The sequence below is a fragment of the Heloderma suspectum genome, chromosome 5 (assembly GCF_057233095.1).
Source record: "Heloderma suspectum isolate Gila_16-S chromosome 5, 16-S_ref, whole genome shotgun sequence".
Classification (NCBI taxonomy): domain Eukaryota; kingdom Metazoa; phylum Chordata; class Lepidosauria; order Squamata; family Helodermatidae; genus Heloderma; species Heloderma suspectum.
Window position 1 is genome coordinate 20,337,409 of NC_139462.1, and position 21,236 is coordinate 20,358,644.

At 45.3% G+C, this 21,236-nt stretch overlaps 1 protein-coding gene across 1 annotated transcript in view; it reads right to left on the reverse strand.

The window, feature by feature from the left end:
* Window positions 1–5,632: 5,632 nt before the first annotated feature.
* SCD5 (stearoyl-CoA desaturase 5) overlaps window positions 5,633–21,236 on the reverse strand; it is an 82,052-nt gene continuing 66,448 nt past the window's right edge. The window contains exons 4-5 of the mRNA XM_084855471.1: window positions 17,822–18,054; window positions 5,633–11,742 (exon numbers count right to left, since the gene is read on the reverse strand). Coding sequence (XP_084711597.1) covers window positions 11,555–11,742; window positions 17,822–18,054 — 421 coding nt within the window. The 3' untranslated portion in view covers window positions 5,633–11,554. The remainder of the gene's footprint in view (window positions 11,743–17,821; window positions 18,055–21,236) is intronic.

Sequence of the window (21,236 nt, forward strand, 5' to 3'; positions counted from 1 at the left end):
GGAATTTAATGAAAGTATAATGTTGTGCAACCTTCCCCAGCTTGGTGCCATCCAGATGTTTTGGGCTATATTTCCTAGTATTCCTGAGCATTGGCCATGCTGGACATTTCATTTATTTATTTATTATTTTATAAAATTAGCCAAACAGCCTTCCAGATCAGCTTACAAGGATAAGAAATATGATGCTCTTAAAAATTAAAAGACATGACACAAAAGGAAAGGGGATTGGGAGGGAGAAGGAAAACAGTAAATTTAGACACTGGATTCTTAGCTGCAGGTCTTGGAGTTGGATTTAAACACAGTGGAAGGGCTGCTGCGTTCTTTTCCCTTGAAGTGCTCAGCAGTGGCAGTAGGTCGCAGGAGGGAAGGTAGACTCTCCGCCAGGGCTTTAAAGCTGTATATTGAAGTCCAAAACATCTGGAGGTTTGGTAAGTCTCATGTAGTAGCTAAGCGTGTGATCTAGGTTCACATTTTACCTTGGTCCAGACTCACTTAAACAACCTTCTCCCCCTCAGTGTTGCTGCAGTACCACCACCTCATCTGGAATACAATGAGAATAATACTGATCTACTTTACAGGGTCGGTTTAAGAATTAGAGATACTAATTCTATAAAGAAGTTTCCATGCAGAAATGTAGTGTACAGATCCCAAATATTATTATTTGCGTTCACCAGCAGGCAGCCAAAACCTCAGCTTCAACCCAGTTTTAACAGAGCTCCACCTGCAGTATCCTCTTGAGTTCTGCCACACTGACTTAATGTTGACTCAGAATGGAGACTGCCACCTAGTGATTTTTTTAAGGCAGTCCACTGCATTTTGTGGCACAAAATTGTTATGCGAGTGTTAACGTTTTGGAAAGGGACTGAGTCCTGATAGCCGCTGTCAAATTAAGATGCTGGATGCAGCCCACCTGGGAAGGAGTTCAGGGCTGTTTCAGTTGCCCATCTCAACGAACTCTCGGGCCAATGGTAAAGCCCATCGTTGTGCCAAAGCCCTCTCTTTTTCTCAAGGTGGAAAAACAGACTGTCTCTTAAGTCTAAGTGTTGATTAATCTGCCTTGGTTTGCTGTCCTTCTCCTCGCTAGCAATGGGACATTTCAAGACCATCTTTAAAGCAGGGACAAGGAACGTGTGGCTCTTTAGAAGATTTGAAGCTTCAAATCTTCGAATTTTCGAATCTTCGAAGATCATACCTGAATTAGAAGAAGAAGAAAAAAATCACAGAGAAGCCACGATTCTTCGAAGATAATGCCTTAATTTAAAAAAAAATATCCGAAGCGGGGGATAGGAGGGGGTAAAACTTAGTCTCATTTGAAGGGATAGAACAACCCCCTGCTCAATGCAGGAAGCCTGATTCCCAGGCGGTCGTCCATCCAACTCTGACGGGGGCTGACCCTGCTTAGCTTCTGAGATCAGACAAGTGCGCGCACATCCAGCCCTTTGCTTGTTGCTGAGGAAACATTGAGTGCTGAGGAAGCTATGCGATCAGTAGCCGGAAGATGACATGGGGCCGTTGAGAGCTGTGATTGGACAGGAGGGAAATACAAACACTGCCATATATGGACAGGCAGGGGAGGGGACTATGACCAGATACAGTAGCGAAGGTGGAAAATCAGAGTACATTAAGGGGAAATACCGGGATATCAGGGTATTGAAAGCAAGAGCACAGAAGCGCGAAATTCCGGTTCCAATTCAAGGCAGGTACTGTGTAGTGTGAAAGATGCGCGGTGAAACCTCATTGGAAGTGAAAAAACCCATAAGTGTAGATCAGCTCTGTATTTAGAAAGAAAAAAAGTCATACAAGCCCCAGCATTCCTCTGCCAGTCATGCTAGCTGGGGAATGCTGGGAGTTGTAGGACTTCTTTCTGTCTAAACATGCATAGGATTGTGCCCTTACTCCCTATTTCTCAGGCAGATGTAGAGGATCAATCCTCCAGTCTTCAATGTTCAATTTTCCTATCATCCTTCACCATTGGCTATGCTGGTTAGGGGGATGGGAATAGTAGTCCAACAACATCTGGAAGGCCACACATTCACCGTCCAGGCTTTAAGGGAACAATTTCCTTTAGAAGGGTTAGAATCAGAATCTTTGAGAGTATTTCTGCAAATGATTTAAGAACATAAGAATAGTTTTTGCTGGATCAGCCAAAGAAATCCATTCGGATGGGCACTCCGAAGAAGCTCAACCCTGGTTGATTGCCCTCATAATCTGGTCATCCAAGAAATATTGCTTCTGAATTTGGAGGTTCTGTTATTTCCTATCAAAGCTCATAGCCTTTGATAGATGTAACCTTTTTACAGAATTAACGTTTGATAGATCTAACTTTGAGGATTTAGAAACTTACAAGCTGAAAAGAAATAGCTGAAGAAGAAACAGCCAGTGTGGGGGAGAATCAATGCATGCTCAATAGCCTAATAAATTCAGAGCAGATTACATTGCTTGAGCTAGGCCTCTGCTTTTGGTCTCCAAGAAAGCCCATTCAAAATTGCTCCCCCCCACTCCGCTTCTCCAGAGTCACATTTGTAGTCTCTACTTCTATTTTAAGGAAATCCTGTATATTCCAGGAGTGTAGTCAGCCAAAACAAACTTGGAAGATTCCAAGTGGCCACTCCCACAGTGAGTTTAACACATGCTTGGTTTTCCTGTTAATTTGTGCCTCAGAAATTCATTGCTAAACATTTTAATAATGGCAGTCCAGTTATATTACAGTTGGATAAAAAGTTGCTCGCTTAGAGGCAAAATGACTCAAGCAAAAATAAAACAAGCCCATTCCTGCAATCCTTGATGGCCGCTCATGAATTGCCAAAAAAGAGGAAATGCATCACCAAAAAAGAGGGCAGAAAAGGACAGATTTGCATAATATTTGCATATACTGGGTTTAATCGAAGGAAACAATTGGCAGCGGAAATTGCTATGCTAAGGGAGCTCTGCTGCCTTTTCCCATTGCTCAAGTGGTTGGGCAAGTGTTAGAAGATCACCGTGTAAACTTAAGATCTGCAACCAGTTGTGCAGCTCAGTCACTGTACAAGTGGAAGCTAGTTGGATTCTCCCCTTGTGCATAGTTCAGAAGTGGATTTCCGCTAGTGCACGTTCGCTAGTGCGAGTCACCATTGGATACAACCCACTAATTTATATGTATAGATACAAATGTATAAATAATTGCTATATTTTTAATAGAAATACATCTCACCATAGTGGGGAAGACTGACCAGATGAACTGCTGTGCAAACTGTTGATAGACAGCTTCAAGGCACCTGCTCTCCCGTCTTATTATACTTCTTTATCTTTAAACCAGACTTTAAAGACAAAGTCCTTCAAATAGAGGGCTATCCTCTATGTGCGTCATATATCCTCTATCAAGTAGGACATATGGCCACCTCACTTGAAGAGTAGCTGTGCTACCACCTACCGCCTGTAATCTATACTGTGATGCACCTGCAGATTTGGTGGGAGTGGGGAGGGGCCGCTGTGTAATGCAGCATCTGGAAGTGACTGGCTGAGCTTCCCCAGTATCACAGAGGGCAGGTGGAGTGGTAGAGGATGTCTGGCTGCCATTGGCTGAGTGGCTCAGATTCAACAGAGAGGTGGGGCAGGAAGGAGGAGATTAGCAAGATGTATGGATCTAGGGAAAAATGTAAGCCAGGGAGCTTAGAAAGCAAACTGCCAAAGACTAGATATTCCATTAAAAACTGCTTTAACATAGACATGGCCTCATATGTCGCTTGTAAACTGCTGATTCCCAGACGTGAAATGCAATCAATACCACAGCAACTGGGGTCGAAGAATTCTTTATTTCTGTTCTATACTGTTCCTGTGAACTCCTCTGAGGGATTACAGTAGTAAGAATCATTGTTCATATTTCCCTTCGGAATGACAAGGCCGTTAAAAGGAACGGCATGGCATCTGTGGTGCAGTTTGGCCTACAAAGCAATCCTCCCTAGCAATCTGTTGCTGCAAACGAGTTTCATTACTGTAACCTCCAGACTGTGCAGATATTTTTAATCACAGCCAAGTTTAGATCCTGTATGTGTTGCACTCACACAAAACTCCCACAGGAGTCAAGAGACACTTTCCGATGTGGAAGGAGTGTGTGTGTGTGTGTGTGTGTGTGTAGAAACCCAGTTAAATTCCATTTGAATTCACCAAGGATTATCCCAGTGCCTTAGCCTTCATGACCAAGATTTAAAGGATTTAAACTGTGCCTCCACCTCAACCCAATCCATCAGATACCAACCCAGATTGATAGGCACTGCTCGTCTAATATCGTGGGCTGTGAATAAATGTGAAGAGATGCTTTTATTGCCTTTCTACATGCTCTTGAAGTTTGAACTCAGTGTGTGGAAAGTACTGTTAATGGGAGGTCAGTGATCATGGAGAAGAGGGAAGAAAGGGAAGAAGACAGCCTCTCAAGCTCCTCTTCTGACATAACACATCTGGTGTGAGAGCAGAGGCAGTGCTGCTCTGGTAAGATGAGAAGCCCCAGGCCTTATGGGAGAAGCCAGTACTGTATCTCCTTCATACTCCAACACTGCCCCTTTGGAAACTTTTTGGAAACCGGCACAATGTTGGTATAGAGGAGGAGCTGTAGTAAGGTAGAGCTGGCATCAAGGGTAGGTATGGTTGGGCACCTGCCGAGGGCCCACACCCCAGAAGGGGCCAACTGACAAGAGTCCTCTAGACTTGCTCCTCCTCTTCACCATTGCAATCTGCTTGTTCACCTGTCTTTTGCTCTGGCCCAGACAACGGTGGTGGTGAGAAGGAGTAGCAGCAGATGCCTCTGTCTACTTGCCTGTCAAGCAAGCAAGTGGCAGCAGTGATGAGAAAGAGGATGAGGAGTAATAGCAGCTGGTGACAATGGCAGTGAGAAGGTAGAGTTACTGCAGGAGGGGGCCCATTGCGGGTGCCTTGCCCAAGGGCCCTCAAAAACCTGGAACCAGCACTGGACTGGGACTTCTCATATTACCCCAGTGGTGCATAAATGAGTGGCATTGCCAGTGGCATAACAGGAGAAGGAGCCAAAGATATGCAGGGGGTGGTTAGCATGTTGGACTAGGACCCTCTCAGGAGACTTGGGTTCAAATCCCCACTCAGCTATGAAGCTCACTGGGTATCTATGAGCCAGCACAGTCATCGTCTCTCAGCCCAACATATCACAGAGTTGTTGTGAGGATAAAAGGGAAGAACCATGGATGATTTCCTGGACTCCTCTGAGAAAGGGCAGGATCAAAAATAGAAATAGAATTAAACTGTATTAACAGGACTTGACGTTCACTTTTCAAAAAATCATACATCAATGTCAAATTTCAAAAGCATCCTGCCCACCATCCCCCCCACCCCCAAGCAGAACTAGAATTCTCAACATTTGCTGAAAGCTGAATTAAAATCTAGGACTGAATCTAGATTTAGTCAATAGCTCCATTGAAAGCAATAGGATTTAAGTTAGTCAGAGCTTAAGTTGAATTGATTTCAATGGGTCTACCCTAAGTATTGCTAAATCTGGATTCAATCCCTAACATGGCCTCACAGGACTGGGGTGCTAGAAAGTGAGATTACAACCCCCTCCCCTCAATTTGTAATTGTTTGTTTAATGAACCACCATTGGTCAAATAAGAATCAGGGGGAAGGTCAAGTCATTAGGAACCGTTTATTATAAACCACACAAGCATTTTACATTCCATTCATAACATATTAACACTGATAAATACAAGCTGGATGAAGAACAGAAAGATAAGTACCTTTTAAAAAATACAGTCATCATTTAACAAACCAATAAAAAGACTTTAACAAACCACACTAAGACTTGTTTTAATTTTTAAAATTCAACATCCATCTCAAGGAATCTGGCCTTGATTCGCATTTACACTACAAATAAGTCTTCACACAAACTCAAGACGAGGCTCCACAAGACTTTAACCTGGTTATAAAACAGGGGTGTTGAACCTCTTTCAGTCTAAGGGCTGGATTCCATTTTGGAGAAGCTCTTGGAGGCTGCATTCCACTGGTGGGCGGGGCCAACGACAAAAGGGATGGGGCGAAAATGCCAGCATATTTTAGCTGAAAGCTATTGCTCTCAGTAACTAAGCCTCAGAGGAGGTATTTCAGCCTTTTAGAATGGAGGGAAAACTGCACAAATGCCAGGAAACCACTACATGATTCATGATCAGGGGAAAGGGGGTGGAGTCAGGGGAAGTGGGCATGGCCTTCTTGGGAGCTCAGGAAGGCCAGATTGGGACCCCAGGCTTAAGGTTCTGCACCCCTGTTATAAAAGCACAGCACATTCCACTGACATCAGACATATGTTGACTCAAACTCATCTTGTTACTTATAAAAGGCTGGCACTGCTCTCCATCCATTTACAGGCTGCCCACATGCAGAAAAACAGGGATTGCTCCTGCTGTAATCACGAGAGGCTACACTAGTCATCGGGTGGCGGGGGCAGGTTTCATTACATTTGGAAACCAGACATCCAAGCTGGCTCTTGGCGGATCCAGGTAGCCACAAGTGCAGCGGTAAGCACTGTTGCTTGCTGCCAGTAAAGGCTGGTGGCTCCGATGTCAGTGGGCTGGGAATCCACTGTGGGTCTCAGTCAGAACTCTAAAGGACTTATCCAAGGAGCTCCTTTAGAATTCTGACTGGTTCTGACTGAAACCCAGAGCGGATGCCCCGCTCCACTAACATCCAAGCCACCAGCCTCCACTGCTTGCTGCTACATTGTAGAGTCCCTCTTCCGACCTGCTGTTGGGGTGGAGGACTCAGTGAGAAGACACACTTCTACACACAACTGTCCTGCTGATCAAATATTCAGCATATGGAAGGTGGATGATGGCCAAGCACTGCTTTTCTCATGGATATCTGGATCAGGGTGGATATAAGCAGCAGCCTTGGACGAATATGCATAACAATGAAGTCCTGTTCTGAGTCCTGGGATTTTAATACCTTCAGAATCTCCACACAAACCCTTTCCCCACCAATTTCTATCATGGCTTATTGGTCCTGAGGAGGCTGTTGCTGAGTTTGGTGATGTTTGAGCTGTCGCCTTGAATTCTGCATGTCTGGGTCTATGACATCTTGTACACTCAGTGGATTTGGTTGTGCATACGCACTATGGCCAATGTGAATCCATAGTGGAATTCAAGATAGCTGTGTGTATAGCTACTGGCTTCCATCTTGGATTCTTCTGCACTAGCCAAAGCCAGCCTGTTACACTGAGCAGTTGGGGGAAAGTGTGTTCATGTTTGTGTTGCAACCATTGTCAAAAGTGTCAGAACAGCTTTCCACAACGAGGTGCTGTGCAGATGTGTTGGTTTACAACTCCTCTCAGCCCTGGTCATTAGCCATGCTGGCGGGGCCTGATGGGAGCGGTAGTCCAAGGGCAGTATCCAACTGTGTTGTTCCATTAGCGCAAATGACGTTGTGCTAGTGGAAATTAGGCTCTGAACTACATGCAAGAGAAGAATCCAACTAAGGTCACGTTCACACAAGCGTGGTTGTGCAAGTGGTTGTGCATTCCACTTGTGCAACTTGCTATGCATTGTGCTTGAGCAACCTGTTGTGCAACTGGTTGTGCAACTGCTTGTCCAACTGGTTGCGCAAGCACAATAGGCAACCACTTGTGCGATGAAAAGATTCAGCGGAGCATCCCTACCGCTGTTTGCGTTTGTGGAATGACACTGTTAGATACTGGCCCAAATGGGCCTCAGGTTGGGGAAGGCTGTGTGAAAGCATCCTTTGGCTTGTCCTTACATATAAATAGAGAGCACTGTAAGTGCAATGTAACACGGAACAGTGATCACAGGATCTCTGATGCACTGCCTTTAGCGGCAGCCTGTGGTATAAATGAAAGTCAGTCCTTCTGTCTTTAAAAGTGTCCTAGTGCCAACAATCGTAGAATTATGCTTGGGATGGACTTGGAGGGTTGTCACAATCTCCTGCACAGTAGAGGGATTTACAAAACCTAAACGGTTCCTGAGAGATATCTAACTACGCATCCCTTGGAAACTTCCAGTGAAGGAGATTCCATAGTTTCCTGTGCAAGGACTTTTATCTAGAACTGAAATGCGTTTTGAAGATGGAAAAAGCAATCTTAAATTTCAACATTCTATAAATGAGTTGTTTTCTTTTTAAAATTTCTGAGTAAGTGTCAAGCTGTGGGGGGGGGAGCTTATTTTGTGTGTAGTCAAAATTTCGTGACCAGATTTTAGATCCAACCTCATAAACCCACCCCCTACCCCCAAGACACAGACAGTTGTTTTTTAAATTCATATATACCGTTACATGCAAAGTTTCACTTCCCTCGAAATGAGATACTAGGGGCTTATGAAGTTTGTTGTGACATACAGTTTCTTTACACATATACACCTAAAGCTACATAAACTGTCTTTTAAAACATATTTTGCTTGGAAACCAATGGACATCACATGCAGCTGCAGCACTGGTACAGCTTAAAACCAGCTCTTATGTCCCTGTGGTCAAAAGTGTTGGGGGGCAGGGGGGGTAGAATTAAGATACCTAATACAGAATAGTTAAAATGTCAAAGCTACTGAGGCATGCACCAGTTAGAATATAAATTAGGTCTCCAAACATTTAAGCTTTATTTGGTTTAAGACATCATTTAGCTGTACACATTTACAAATGACAATGCATATGTGACAATAAATTAATCATCTAAACATACCAATTGTATTTTTGGCCCACAAAGCATATAGATGTTAATACAAGTACCTGCTCTTCAATAAATGAACTGCGTATTCAACAACATCACAAAGCAAAAAGAAAAACGAGAATAAAAAGTAAAATAAAATCAGAGGAGTGTTGGTCTTGCAACAAAGGGCAATCTCTCTTCCCCCCACTCTCTCTCAATCAACAGTGACGGTTTTTCATTCATCTTCAGAACGGTTTAAAAATCCCTTGTGTGTGCATATCAGGCGCTTGCCCTGTAGTCCACATGTCAGCTCTGGACACACATTAGAAACCCCATGTGAGGGGTGGAGACAGGAAGCCGGAGAGGCGAGGCAGGGCTTCAACTGTGGCCAAGAGGGAATTACAAGACACCCGCAGCAACTGGGGAGACAAGAAGACCACCCCTCTTCTCCCACTCAACTTCTCTGACCAATTATCCTGAGAGAACAGCAGTAGTGGAAACCCCTCTCCTTACCAGAACAAGTGCCAGGTCAGCAAGCTAAAACTTGAAGCAAACCAGAGATCACAGTGTACTTTGCAGTGCACCAATGATCCAGTGAAGGTTTGCTTGCCTAGCAAATGCCTCTAGATGTCTAAACAATTTGGAGTCAAACTGGGCAGTACCCTGTGAGACATGTTTCGATCTGTCTCCTCTCCTGCCCACCCCCACCATGCTTTGCATGCATGTCTCCCCGTTTCACATACAAAATGTATTAATATTCTTTCTTTCCTCTACGCAGGGGAATAAACAGTGGGACAGACCATGGCCACCACTGTGGATCCCCAGGCACTGGGAATGAAGATGACAACAGCTAGAATCAGGCAGTAGCCTGAGAAATTTGAAATGCTAATAGCAATACACTGAATTGTAGCCCAAAGAACTGGGGGGAAAACATCAATATAAGTTTGAACATCCTTTTCTTCTCTTGGATCAGTTTATTTATTATTTATTATTACATTTATATCCTGCTCTTTTTTCGCCTGCCAGGAACGCAAGGCAGCATACATGATCCTCCTCCTCTCCATTTTATCCTCACAACAACCCTGTGAGGTTGGTTAGGCTGAGAGTCAGTGGCTCAGTCACCTGGTGAGCATCACGGCTGAGCAGGGACTAGAACCCGGATCTCCCAAGACCCAGTCCAACACTCTCACCACCACACCACACTATCTCACTGACTGTATGTTAGGCCCCTCAGCCTCTCCTTGTTCACATGTTACACATGAGTACATTTTAGGACTCCACTCCAGAAATCTGTGTGTGCTCCCTCTGAGATCAGGCTTCCTGATTTGTTTCAATGGAGGGCCCCAGCTTACTCCTTTTTGTACGTGCAAAACTACCTCTTTACTGAAACGAGTGGGAAAGCCCTTCTCAAGTGCCATGTGTGCACTGAAGCCCCCATGCCTCCAAGAAACCACTAGACCAGAGCATAGCAGAAATATTTGTGAGAGCTCCTTTGAAATGAAACCATTCACTTGCCTGGACTATGCTTTAAAGAACAGCTTGTCCCTTCATTCTGTCAAAATTTATGTGTGCCACCATATTAGTATATCCACTGAGCATAGTCATGACAATTCAATCAAATCAAAAGAACTACCACATTTAACTCTAACATTAAATAATATGCAACTTCCAAAACACTGTAGTTAAGATAGCTAAGAATTTAAGCTATATCCATCCATGATTTAATTCCACTTCAGCGGTGGTTTTCAAAATGTGTACTGGCAAACATTCACGTTCCTTAATGGGAAGATCATCAATGGATGGCAAGCTACCCTCAACGAAAGCTTGTCCATGATCTTCCTCTGCAGTGGGCAGCAGTAGGAGGGAGCTGAATTTATTCAAGGGCATCCTCTCAATCTACACAGAGCAACAGTGAGGTTCAAAAGACCCGGCCAGAGACCTGCTAAAAGTATACTTTAGAACAGGAGTGGGCAGACAGTAGATGAGACTCTACTGGTAGGTCTCTGGATGATTTGCAGTGGATGACGAAGGATTTCTGACTCCCAATTATTTCACAATAGCAACAGTGAAAAGGCTGCAGTCCCATGCACATTTACTTGCCTGATTCATGGGCAAGTTGTATATCTGTGACCCTCAATGTTCCCCAGCTGTAAAATGGGACTTTTATGTTTTAGGCTGCAATCCCATGCATGTTTAGGCAGAGAAAAGTTCTACAACTCCCTGGGAGTTGTAGGAGTTTTCTCTGTCTAAACATGCATAGGATTGCAGCCTAAGAGTGCTGGAACAACTTGATGCTTTAAAACTGCAAGTCAGAAAAAAATAATTGTCTGCCATGGCCAGCCTTGTCCTAATCACTTATCTGTCTTCCTCGTCTGAAAAATTAGTATTAATTGGTTGCCCTTAACCAGGTCTTTGTGTAGCTCTGCTGGCAATTTTAGAGTTTTATGTCAGAATCCATGATATGTAGTAACTCAGATGTAGATTTGCACTTGTATATGCTCACGGTGCTCAGTAGGTAATTGACTCCACCCCAGCGCCACCATTTTGCATCTGGTTCTGCCCCCAGTCACTATTTTGCAGTGGGTTGGTAGATGACAGGGTTCTAGTAAAAAGCAAAGTAGACCCCGCAAGTCTGAAGACTTATTATCTTTGCTTTACAATGTGTCCCCAGATTGTCTGCAACATTCAGAGGTGAATTAATGTCAAAGGTTTTGCTTGCCAATAGAAAATTCGAAAACCACTGCACTAAATAAAATGGAATTAATCCAGGAAATAGTGCGGCCTATGTTCAATGAAAAATACTACTCCTGTTCTAACGGAAAGAGGTTGGGGTAAGGAGACCCACCCTCCCCATGAAGAAACATACAAACAACACGTACAGCAGCATCAGCGTTCAGAGATGTGCTTCATTTCTCAGCTGCCGTCCCCAGTCCTCTCTTTGCGAGCCTGGATCATCTCCCTGGGAACCTGCTTCCGCTCAGTGACCAACCCCAACCAAAACATGAAGTCAATGAACCATGTGGTTGGGTTGAATTTCAAGCCAAGCTCGCTAGCTGAGTAATCAAATGGAAAGGTATGGTGGAAATTGTGAAAACCTTCACCTGGAAAACAGAACCCAGAAGGAACAAAGAGTTAGGTCAAAGGAAGAAAAAAAAAAAGCCTGATAAAGGAAAAGAGGCTCTTGACATCAGGTGCTAGAAAACAGTTTCTTGTAAAAACATCCATGATTTTCATTAGTTTGTAAATAAAGTAGGAAGTAATAAGTTATCTCTGGTTTCATCATGATTAGAAAGGAGTTTCAATTTAAAAAAAGTGTACTCTGTAGCAATAAGTGAGTAATTTTATGTAACGCGTAGTATCAGATTTATGTATTTTTTATTTATTTATTACTATGGAGCATTTTTTTAATGGGGTATTGGTTGTATCCAGTGTTAGAGTAGACCCATTGATATGAACTGTACTTGAGGTAGACTAACATTGGATACAACTCCTTGTCAACAAGGCTACAATCCTAAACACTTACTAGGGAGTAGGCTCTATTGTACACAGCGGGAATTACTTCTGAATAAACATGTATAAGATCATGCTGCACATTTTTATTCATGTGGATTGTTTTTAGGACTGATAGCCAATTAAAGAAATCCTAGTTGATTAATCGTATGAGATTTAATTCATGAATCAAAATTGCAGTTATTGGCAGATGAATAGATTAGTCATTTTGAAGGTGAAAAAGTATACTTTGTTTTTTGATAATGCACGTATGTGTCACAGCATACACCATATTGGAAGAGGCTCCTGTATAGGAGAGGAGACAGAATGCTTTTCTAAGATGATATATAAAAATATGTTGCTCAGTTAAGGAGGGGCACCTTTTCCAGTTGATCAGAATATAATCAACTAAAGCTGCTATCCTATGGTCTCTGGGAGGGTATCTCAGGGGCCATAGGATTTTTTATTTTATCTTTTGGATCTTCTTTGAGAGAGGTCCAACCTTGGAGACAGAGATCTTGTAAGCCTCCTCCATAAGGCTATGGAGAGGTCCAGAGCTGGTGCTTCTCTGACATCGTAGCACACAAAAAGAAAGCGTTCTGGGGCATTCTGAGAGATGCCGTGGACCCAAAGGAATCAAAGCTCTCCCATGCCCCACACATGCCAGCCCTGTTTCCTGTGGGAGGGAAAAGTTAGAAAAGAAAGAAAATGACCAGAACCAGGCAAATAAAAAGGAAAAAAGCATCCCCCCGCTTCCACCCTGCTGATGTGACCCAACAGGGCATTGGAAGAGGAGGTTCCCCTGCCTTAGCTCCTGCATTTCCCTCCACCATAGGATTGTTCTGCCCATGCTGCAGCCCTGATTTTTCTAGAGTCACCCCTAAAGAAGGTCCTTTTCTCTTGATTCTTCTAAGTGTCAAAGGTCAGCAAGCAGCATGCCTGATCTCTGTAGTTTCATCTCTCCAGGAATGATCTTAGGAATCTTAAAGTGGGTGCTGGTCCCAACATTCGCACTTCGTTCTTTGGCAATGGCTGGGACTTGGCTGCAAACCTAGCTGCCATTTTTTCCCCAGAAAACAGGGAAAGGAAGAGAATAGTGCCATTTGAGGCTTTAACAAATGCCAAGCTTTTTGGGGAAAAGCCAATTTTTATCAGCGTCTGTCAAGAGGGTTGAACTCAGACAAAGCTGGGCCAGGGGTGGGGATGAGTGATGTAGTCAGTAATTGAGTGCAGAAGTAGATTTATTATAGAAAATGATATCTGGAAACTCAAAATGTTTCATGAAAATGGATGTTGATGAAGAGGTTATCAACTCAACAGGGCAAAACTAGATGGAGACTCAAATCGGCAGTGTAGGTCTCTGCTGAATAGCTACAAAGCAGTGGGTGAGAGTGCAATTTGAAGCACAGAAGTCATGGGCAGAGGAGAGGTGCTTAACCCTTCCCCTGATCATAATTTTTCCCCTGCAACCGCCTTCCTCCAAGGTTAAGCGCTCCACCTTTCATGCCAGCTGTTCCTCTGCTCTAAATTCTACCTCTCCCCACCACTTTTCACCTATTCAGTTGGACCCAGGATTTGGAACTCCACCAGCAATCTAGTTCTGTCCTGAATCACTCTTATATATCATCTGGCAGAGCAGTTTTGTTAATCTCCTATCCTTATGACTCACTCTCAAGACATACATATCTAGAACAATGCAGTTTCACGTCTCTGTCAGCTCCTTCGCTGTCTCCTCCCTTTGCATGATTATTATATAGGGAAATTTACATTGCACTTGCTCATAGTCTTTATATAATTAGACCAAGTCAATTGAAAGCTTTTGCCATGATAATCTTTAAGGCACCTTGAGACTCTTTGTTGTTTTAGTGACACCACTATTAATGAACCATTAATTTCAGCAGCTTCACATTGTATTCAGCCTTTGCTTAAACAGGATGACCCTGAGATGAGAGGAAAACTGCAGTACTCCCCAGTTGGCTTCTGGAAGTTAAGAACATAAATGTCATGCTGGATCAGACCAAGGGTCCATCTAGTCCAGCATTCTGTTCACACAGTGGCCAACCAGCTGCCCACGGGAAACCCACAAGCAGGACAGGAGTGCAACAGCACCCTCCCGCCCATGTTCCCCAGCAACTGGTACATAGGCATACTGCCTCTGATACTGGAGGTAGCATAGAGCCATCAGATCTAGTAGCCATCAACAGCCTTCTCCTCCATGAATTTGTCCAATCCCCTTTTAAAGCCATCCAAATTGGTGGCCATCACTACATCCTGTGGTAGTGAATTCCATAGTTCAACGACACGCTGTGTGAAGAAGTCCTTCCTTTGACCTGTCCTGAAACTCCCACCCATCAGCTTCATGGGATAACCATGAAGTATTTTGAGAGAGGGAGACAAATGTCTCCCTATTCACTTTCTCCACACCATGCATAATTTTGTACCTCTATCACGTCCCCCCTTACTTGCCTTTTTTCTAAGGTAAACAATCCCATCTGCTATAACCTTTTCCTTTTCCTCACAGGAGATGCTCCATCCTCTTGATCATTTTAGTTGCTCTTTTCTGCACTTTTCCCAACTCTACAATATCCTCTTTTAGGTGCAGTGGCCAGGACTGTACACACTATTCTAAGTGTGGTCACACCATAAATTTGTATAAGGGAAATATGATCTTGGCAGTTTTATTTTCAATTTCTTTTCTAATTATGCCTAACATGGAATTTGCCTTTTTCACAGCCGCTGCTTGACGGATTGATTTTTTCATCGAGCTGTCCATCACAACTTGAAGTTCTTTTTCTTGGTCAGTCGCCACTAGCTCAGATCCCATCAGCTTATATTTGAATTTGGGATCTATGCTCCAATATACACCACTTTACACTTGCTTATATTGAACCACATTTTAATATAAATATAAACAAATAACTATAAATAAATCCCCCAACCTTCTCCTAGTAAAGAAGAGTTGTTTACTAGGATAAGGTGGGGAATTTATGTATAGTTATTTGTTTATATTAATAGTTATCGATTTACCCTCACTTTCTATGAGAAGGGAGAGTAGACTTGACCCTGGCTTCCTTGCCCTGTTGCTAAACTTGTACAGGTGCCTAACTTGCTTGTGTGCTGATGCCTCATCAGTGAAGCTAACCCTATTTTGGTTCAGGGGCCAGATTGCCCCCCAAGATCAAATCAGCAGGCCAGATGACATCAAGGGTCATGCCCCAAAGCCCCACCCATCACATGATGTCATCTGGCCCCACCCATTTTTCTGTGCAGAGAGAGGCACTGAGTTCTATGCCTCTCTCTACACGTAGAAATGAACTCGGCTGGTGCTTGCAGAAGCCACTGCTCCAAGCGCCTGCCAAGTCCCTTCTTTTCCTGTGCCACTTGTTCCCCAATTAGGATGCAAGTGGTATGCAAAGGGAAGGGGCTTGGCAGGCACTTGCAGCACTGGCTCCTGCAAGCTCCTTCCAAACTGGGCACCTCCTTCACCAGTTTCTCTCCTTCTTCTCATTCAGCATATGGGAAGGGGGGCAGAGTGGGAACTTTTGCAAGCCAGATGTCCCCCACTCCTGCACTAGAGAATGTGCAGCTGAATGAACCCTTGGGAACATGGCTGATGCTGTTGAATCCAGCAGTATTGCAAGAATAAATTAAAGGACATAGCCGGCACTAGGGTTCATTTGCAACGGCCAGCCGTTATATTAGAGTTAAACAGTAACATCATGCACTGGTTTAATATTACAGTAACATGAGCACCATCTTAACCACCAAGGCCAGTAGATGTAGTAAGGCAGATCAGCCCATCTCTGTCTTCCTACCAGAGGCTGCAATAATTGCCCTGACTCTACATGGCCTCCCATTCAGCCAGTAGAGCTCCATCTTAAACAGAATGGCACTCTGTGGACTCAAGTCTCCAAGGTACCAGCTCTCTAAGTAGACTCTGGAGTATGAGGTACTTCATCCATCTCCTGCAACTGCCATGGGGCCAGCAGTAATAAGGAGGGCGTTCCCTTAGGCTGTTGCGATTCCCAGTAAACCATGAAACATTAAGGTAACATTGTCAAGTCTTGAATCTGAATCTCTGGAGGCAAATTAAAGTACAAAAAGCTATGCCTGGGGAAGAAGAAACACTCTGAGAGAAAGACATATGCAGTTATGAAGAGGTTATCAGTCTGCACCAGAAATGCCTTATGTATGTCATTGGCATTAGACTACATTAGCAGTCTCCATGAGAAAAATAAGGGTAAAAACATTCAAAGATTATATGCTTACTTCAGGGGTACAGGCCAAATCCGACCTCCCTGGGGTCCCAGCCCAGCTCTCTGGGGTTTCCCCTTCTCCTGGCTCCACCCTGCCTCTCCCCCAACCCCTGATCGTCTAGAGGTCACCCAGCATTTGTGCAGCCTTTCCCCCATTCTAAAAGGTTGAAATGCCTCTCCTAAGGCCTAGTTACTGGCAGTGGGGCTGTGCACAGACCCCCTGATCCGACTTGGAAGCTGCTTTGCAGCTTCGGAGGCAGGCCTGATTCAGCTCGGGCTGATTTGGGGGGGTCCCCAACCTGACTCAGCCCCAAACCCGGAGCGGGATTCGGATACTGAACCCTGCTTTGGGTCCCTGATGCCCCCGCGCAAACCCCCAGCTCCTTATCTGGGCCACCTCCTCCACCACCACAGCTGTCGCCTTCTCCATCACCGCGCCACCACCGCATCGCTGCCTTCTCTGCTACCACCACCTTCTCCATCGCCACCCGCCACCGCACCACCGCCACCTTCACCACTGCCTTCTCCGTCGCCACCGCTGCTACTGCCTTCTCCACTGCCGCCCACCGCCACCACCATCTCCTGAAGCCTGGACACAGGGTGACTTGTCTTGATGTCTTCTTTCAAGGAGTCGCCATTTTTAAAATAGCAACCTCCTGGAAGTTCCAGGGAGTTGCCATTTTAAAAATGGCGACTCCTTGCACGTCCAGGCCTCAGGAGCTGGCAGCAGAGAAGGCAGCAGTGGCAGCAGTGGCAAAAGCGGGAGCGATGCAGCACCGCTGCCTGCTGCCACTGCCAGCTCCAGGGGCCTGGATGTGCGGTTACTCTTCTTGCAGGGAGTCGCCATTTTTAAAATGGCAACTTCCTGGAACTTCCAGGAGGTAGCCAGTTTAAAAATGGTGACTTCCTGCAAGAAGGTGAGTCGCCCCGCATCCAGGCCTCAGGAGGTGGCGGCGGCGGAGAAGGCGGCTTAGGTAAGAACCTGGAGGCGCCGGGGGGGCTGGGCCGGGGGAGCCAAAGCTCTGAAGTGCACTGAGTACTTTGGAGAGCCCCTGACCCGCTCCGGGTCGCTTCATGCCCCCTCCGCTTTGCCTCGGAAGGGGCTCAAAGTGACCCGAGGCAGCCCACTTCGACTCGGGGTTCAGGCCTCGGGCTGAAGCAGTGCGCAGCCCTAACTGGCAGAAAGAGCTGCAAGCTAAAACATGCTGGTATTTTGGCCATGCCCCGTTGGGCTTTGGCCACACCCACCACTGGAATGTGGTCCCTGAGAGCTTTTCCAAAATTGAATTTGCTCCTTGGGCTGAAAGAGATTCGGCACCCCTGGTTTACTAACTCATCACCTTAGAGCAGCTTTAGAATAAACATAGATGTCTGGGAGAAAACACACCCAGAGCCACCCTTATACATGTTTGTGGAGACTATTTTCGGTACTCACCAATGGCTCCGAATGTGACGAGTGTATTCTGCCGAGGGTTGATATTCTTGTCATAAGGCCGATTGCCGTACAAGTGGGCAACACTATTGACCAGCCATGCAACGTTGAGCGAGACGGTGTAACGAAGGATTGACGCGAGAAAGTATGAATTCCACAAGCTCTCCCCCCAGAAGTACCAAGGCACAAGAGTAGGGATGACAAAACACATCAGCATGACAGAAACCTTATAGTGCCTGTGAAGAAAGAAAAGGAGTAATGGAGCTGCATGACAAAATTGCCCTATGGTGTTGAAATCCAAGTGAGTCAGTTGAGAACAGAAGGCAACAGAATCCAAATTATTATGACACAGGGCCAGCCCAAGACGTTTTGCTCCCTGAGGCGGAGCAGCAAATGGTACCCCCCCCCCAAAGTCCATTGTCCATGTGGCAGAAAATGCCATAAGCCAGAGAGCTTATTATTGAGAGCCAGTGTGGTGTAGTGGCAAGAGTGTTGGACTAGGAGCTGGGAGATCTGGGTTCTAGTCCCCACCCGGCCATGGAAGCTCACTGGGTGACTTTGGGCCAGTCACTGACTCTCAGCCCAACCCACCTCACAGGGTTGTTGTTGTGAGGATAAAATGGAGGGGAGGAGGATAATGTAAGCCGCCTTGGGTTCCTTGCAAGAGGAAAAAAGGCGGGGTATAAATGCAATCAATCAATCAAATCAATCAATAAGCATCTCTCCCACTCCATGTCAGTAGAAATACAATAACAAGGTAAATAACTAACAATTTGCTGCCCTTTTACGAAACCCAAACTTTGCTGCTGCGGTGACTGCCTCGCTCTGCCTCATGGTAGAGCTGGCCCTGTTAGGCCACCAGATAAAATATATTTAGTGCAAAGCCAAAGAATGGTTGACAGTTTACTTTTCGTCACAAGAGAACCCCTTATGAAAAATCAGGAAAATGCTATCAAATATGGCAATGAATTCAGATTCCGAACTATCCTATTTTCGTTGCCCTGTACATTTTTTCTGCTTAAGTATACATTCAGAAGTGGATTGTTTTGGAAAACGGAAATGTTCCTCTAGTTGGCTTTATTATGTTCTCATTTTTAATTAAAAAATACCAAAGGTAGCCGTGTTGACTGTAAGAAAAAATCCAAAATCCATATTTAGTGTAATACCTTTATTAGGCCAATATAAAATATGTAAGTTTGTTCCCAGCTACCCTAGGGGCAGTTCCAGGTCCAATCCTGTAACCATCATATGACCCGCAGAGCCTAATTTGAATGTCTGCAGACCCCTCCTTCCCCATTTCATTTTGGGACTCTGCACATGCAGACCGTGTGACTTCACCATCATCACGATTTTTTCCTCCCCATTCCCCCTCTCCTCCCCCACCAAACCTGCTTTTTGTAAAATCTTGCATAATTAAGAGAACTGGAGATCTCAAAAGCTTGCACGTTTTCTGTAATCTTTTTGTTGGTCTAATAAAGGTATTATATTCATTTTTACTATCCAGTTTATGCCCATTCATTTGTTTAAGTAAGGCAGAGTTCCCTAATCTGGTGCCCTCTATATTTTTTGGAATACATCTCCCATTAGCCCCACCCAGCAAGGCTATTTGGTGACAGAAGATGGGAGTTGTAGTCCAAAATATCTGGAGGGCACCAAGTTGGGGAAGGCTGAAGTAAGGACTGTGCTAGTTAATGAATGTAAATCAAGGAAGTGTATTGCTGGTAGATGACGGCAAATATGACATGTGGAGGTTGTAGAGGCGAATGAGTCCTTGTTATAGATCAGAGATGGGCAACGTGCGAGCTATGGGCTGCATGCCACCCCTGTGGGCCCCAGTGCAGACCCTGCCACCTCCCAAAATTTGGGAGGACCCCAAAAAATCTTTAAACAATTTTTTTAGCAAACAAAATGGCATCTGGAGCTGCTACAGAGCACAAGAAGAGTCAAAATTAACTTGTTTGCAAGCTAATTTGGCACTCCGTACCAGCTCTGGATGCCATTATGTATATATATATAGTTAATTTCTTTTTATGTTTCCCCTGTTATGTGGCACCCATGGGGTGTGTGTACAGCCCATGGCGGGGGGGGGGGTGAGAGAGAGAGTGAAAATGGCCTCTTGGACTTCTCAAATTTGCCCACCCCTGGTATAGATGTTGTGACTAGTGAATCGAGAGGTTGGAGGTTGTAATGTGGTCATCCTACCAAGTTGCTTTACTTGTGGAAAGGGTTGAGAATGTCCCATCAGGGCCAGCCCAATCATGAGCCAACCTAATGTGGGCGCATCAGGTGGTGGAATGGGAACAGCGGCGAATTGCGCTGCTCTCCCCCTCCAAAGGGCCTGCCACTTCTTGTCGCCACCAGACACCTGCTTAGCCAGCCAGCTGACCACTCACTCACTCCCACCCACCCACCCACCCAGCCATCGCTCCTGCCTTGTGCCCCAGCCATGGGGGTTCTGGGAGAGGTCGGCTGAACTATTGCAAGAGGTCCCAAACTAATGTGAGGTCCCGACACTCTCACAATAGTTCAGCCAACCTCTCCCAGGAGTTCTGCGGCTGTGACACAAGGAGGGAGCAGTGGCCAAACAGGAGCATCAGCCGGGTGGCCAGGAAGGCAGGTGGGCAGGCACAAGCAGTGGCAGCTGGGTGGGTGGGAGCAAGCGGCCAGCTGGGTTAGCTGGCTGGCCAAGCATGCTGGGTGGGAGGTGGCATTGGCAGCAACTCACCGCTGTAAGAAGAATTGGGGCAGCAATGGTGGCTCGCTTTAGGCAGTAACATGCCTCGGACCAGGCCTGTGTCCCATACTGTTGTGGCCAAAAACAGAGAAACAAATCTGGGAAGCTCCTCTTTGGAGGAGATGCCTGAGGGGCCAAAGACTCATAAGAACCTCATTGTTGGGCCATCCTAAGAAGCAGCCACTGAAAAGCATGCTGCCATGACTTCCTACACTGCAGAGGAAGCAGGATCACCTCTGAAGCATCCATTTCATCCATTATCAACCCCTGGAATTGCTTCCCTTTCAGCAACCTCAGATACTAGTGACTCTTTTCTTGAACCCCTACAATTCCTGGAAGCATTATTTCTCTGCCAGACCATACGCAGACACACTAACAGAGCACTAGTATGCTTACAAATCCCACAAGAGCACATAGTTTTGAGCCACTTTAACTGTGAACTAGCATTTCCAAGGAGGTGGTGTTTGAGTGACACAACTCCCTGCAGCCATAACACAAAGTTATGTTACTTCCTAACCATTGCTGAAGCAACATCTAAGTCCACCTGCTTACTAGCCTTAGGCCCGCATAAAGCTCCCTTGTGATCTGTCTATGGTCCTGAAACCTTGCCAGCCACCCTGACTCCTGAACCAATGGTTCCATTGTTTCCTGTTTGCCAAAACCTGAATCCAACTATTTCCTGAC